General features: G+C 39.7%; 1 protein-coding gene across 1 annotated transcript; it reads left to right on the forward strand.

Annotated features, from left to right (window-relative positions):
• The first annotated feature begins 1866 nt into the window (after positions 1 to 1866).
• On the forward strand, positions 1867 to 3436 carry LOC147731688 (uncharacterized). Its single transcript, XM_086958789.1, has 2 exons — positions 1867 to 2203; positions 2490 to 3436. The coding sequence occupies exons 1-2, from the start codon at positions 1867 to 1869 to the stop codon at positions 3356 to 3358; spliced, it is 1206 nt and encodes a 401-aa protein (XP_086814915.1). The 3' UTR covers positions 3359 to 3436.
• Positions 3437 to 3660: the final 224 nt, after the last annotated feature.

Here is a 3660-nt window from a genome sequence, read left to right on the forward strand (position 1 = left end):
GGGTTTTGGGTAGTGTTGTAGTCTTTGCGTAGTGTAGGGTCATGCTGGGGGTAGTGTTTTAGGGTTTAGGGTAGTGTTGTAGTGTTTGCGTAGTGTAGGGTCATGCTGGGGTGTAGTGTTTTAGGGTTTTGGGTAGTGTTGTAGTGTTTGGGTAGTGTAGGGTCATGCTGGGGGTAGTGTTTTAGGATTTAGGTTAGTGTTGTAGTGTTTGCGTAGTGTAGGGTCATGCTGGGGGTAGTGTTTTAGGGTTTAGGGTAGTGTTGTAGTGTTTGCGTAGTGTAGGGTCATGCTGGGGTGTAGTGTTTTAGGGTTTTGGGTAGTGTTGTAGTGTTTGCGTAGTGTAGGGTCATGCTGGGGGTAGTGTTTTAGGGTTTAGGGTAGTGTTGTAGTGTTTGTGTAGTGTAGGGTCATGCTGGGGGTAGTGTTTTAGGGTTTAGGGTAGTTTAGTTGTTTAGTGTATGCTAAAGGCATATTCGTTCTAAAAGTTTTCGTTATTTTAATTTGCGGCCTAATAGTACATGCGGGATTTTTTTTGCGGACTGATGGTATGCGGGATTTCGTCATATATTCGCTTATCATACTTTCTATGGCCAAATGAACCCCCTCATTTTGTTCCTTTTTAAATTAAATGTTTTAAGAGTTACCACTTTATTCCAATCAAGATGGCTTCAGGTGTGCCATACCTTTGTAATAAGTAGGACTGTTAGCACTCTAGTTGTTCTTTAGAACACTCTGGGACAATCTGTCATTGGGCTATAGTTGGGCTACATCTGGCTGATATTTGGGCTACATTTGGTTTTTTTTGTCTCTGGTGGCCATCTTTGGGCTACATTGGGCTACATTGGGCTACATTGGGCTACATTTGGGCTCCAACATATATATAGCCCAATGTAGCCCAATATATATTTTTCAAAGTTAATTTTCGTGAAAACCACTGGAGCCTATATCTTGAGACATAGCAAAGGCACATCGGGCTACCAGTCCCTACAATTTTGCCAAGTTTGGTGTAAATCCATTCAGCCGTTCAGGCTAAAAGTGAGGCCAACCGCCCTATGGAAAATTGCATGGGAAAAACACGTTTTGGGACCCCCCTTTTTTCTCGGCCCCCCCTTGACGAAACCCCCCCCAAATTTTCAGGGGCTGCTCAGAAACAAAATGTTCCATTTTCCTGAAAATTTCAGCCAATTCTGTCCTCATAAGCCAAAGTTATTCGACATAGAATTTTCAAAAATCCCATAGGAAAAAAATCCTAACTATATATACCTACTGGCTATCGCCAGTAGGTAATATATATAGATATATATATAGATATATATATATATATATATATATATATATATATATATATATATATATATATATATATATATATATATATATATATATATATATATATATATATATATATATATATTCACTGAAAAAACCATGGGGTAGATGTATCAAGATTTTCGTTAGCGATTTCTTAATAGCGAGTCGTTGCGAATCGCTATTAAGAAATCGTTAAATGCGATGTATGTATGTTTCTGCGACTTTCTTGCGATTCCTTAAAAGTCGCAATTTTATTTTTAGAATTTTATACGACTTCTTATTTTGCGAATTTCGCAAATTAAGAAATCGCAAAAAAGCGTGAATCTGCTGGTGCCAACTACAAAATAGCTGAGTCATACTCAGGAAATGGGCTTGATTAGTTTCACCTGCATGCCTGAGCCACACCCAGAGGGAGTTGGAAACCTGTTTGGCTGGAGAGAGGAGCTGCTTGACTACAGGATGAAGGCTGCAAATTCTGAAGGAGGCCCCTCAGCAGAGAAAAGGAAAAGGAAGCAAAAGTTTTCTGAGAGGGAGGTGGAGACACTGGTGGAGGAAATGGCCTGCAACCATGAACTTTTGTTTGGAAAGCAAGCCAAATATGTTCCTGAAGTCAGGAAGAGGAATTTATGGCTGGAAATCCAGGAAAAAGTCAATGCAGTTGGTGTTATCCCAAGAACAATTGATGAAATTAAAAAGTGTTGGTACGACATGAGGCTGAGGGCAAAGGAAAAACTTGCTGAGAGACTAAAGGATGCCAATAAAACTGGTGGAGGATCTGGAATTGTAGACCAACCAACCCCACATGAGGAGCTCATTGAATCTACAATTCAGCATGAAAGTGTTTCCGGAGTCTCAGCCATTGACAGTTCTGATCACACAGTTGCTGAACATGGTAAGCAGGATGCTTGACTTTTTCATTGCATAGGTTAGAAGCATGAGTGTATGAGTGTGTGAGCATTATTCCATGTGTTTAATAAATAACAGCACTTAAATGTGAAAATTGATCCCCTTTTTTGATTTACATTACTGCACACTTATGATATGCAGTACATTTAAGCTGCACCAACATACATGCATCTGAATAAGTACACAATACTACCTCTTTAGTTAGCTTAATTTAATAGTTATGAAGCACACAGACAGGCAAGCATCTCATGTGACTCTTTCTTTATTCCCAGATCATGTTGTAGATTCACATGATGGTGATGGGGGCCAATCCTCACAGGAACATATTACAGCCCCAGAAGAAGTAAATGTCAGTGATGAGCATGAATCATTGTCTTTTATGAGAAGAAAAAGAAAAGCAGTTGCACAACTGCAACCTTTTGAAGAATCAGATGATGAACCTGAGGGATCAACAAATAACATAAATGTGTCAGAACAGGAAGTTATACATCTTGACACAGTTAGTGATTCTGCTTCAAGAAGATCATATTCTAATAACAATACCAGGAGAAGCAGGGGAGAAGTCACAGAGACAGCAAATGTTTTTGCTGGTTTGGAAAACAACATGCTTTCAGTGCAACAAAAACAACATAAAGCATTAAGGTCAATTAATGCCCAACTAAATAAATTAAACAAGAGTAACAATAAGGTGGGTGATGGTATGGCCCGGATGGCTGACTCCATGGACAGACTTTGTGTAGCATTTGAAAGATCAGAGTCAAACAGAGTGAGGGATTCTCGCACTCATAACATCAGACTAAAGAAGTACTATGCAGCTATAAATAGTCTGTGCACTGTGACAGCACAGAGTAATAGGCGAAGCATTGCCATGCAACGCATGGTTGGTGAATGCAGTAGAAATGTTGCCAAAGGGCTGGATAAAGTATCCCACTCTTTTGAATTATTAAAAACTTGTCAGAAAGGGGCAAGTGCGTTCTTTGAGGCCATTGAGTCTGAGGACACTTCCAGTAGAACCAGCAGTAACCCTACGCCCACTTTGGACACCCCTGACATGAGGAGTGGAAGCCTTGGTAGCCAACATACATCTGTGAGGAGAAGTGGGCCAGGCCAACGCAGGAGTAGCAGAAGGGGAAAAAATTAAAAAGAAAATTCAACATATATATTAATAAAAGAGAATGACACTGTGAGCAAACATTCTCAGATGTATGTCCTGTGGATTAACAGGTTCCAGGTTTTTGTTACCCATCTAATTTTGAAAAATTAAAGGTTTACATAATGAAAACAAAGATGTTGTGTTTTTATTTCTTACCTAGAAATAATTGTTAGTAATTTCTGCACGCCTTTGTCGCCCAGCCACAGCTCCTAAACCTGTAGCACATCTTCTTGGAGGAGGGACATCATCATTGTCTGAAGATTCAGGGTCACTCACTTCACATTCTGTTC

Source organism: Lissotriton vulgaris, chromosome 2_1, assembly GCF_964263255.1.
Source record: "Lissotriton vulgaris chromosome 2_1, aLisVul1.2, whole genome shotgun sequence".
Classification (NCBI taxonomy): domain Eukaryota; kingdom Metazoa; phylum Chordata; class Amphibia; order Caudata; family Salamandridae; genus Lissotriton; species Lissotriton vulgaris.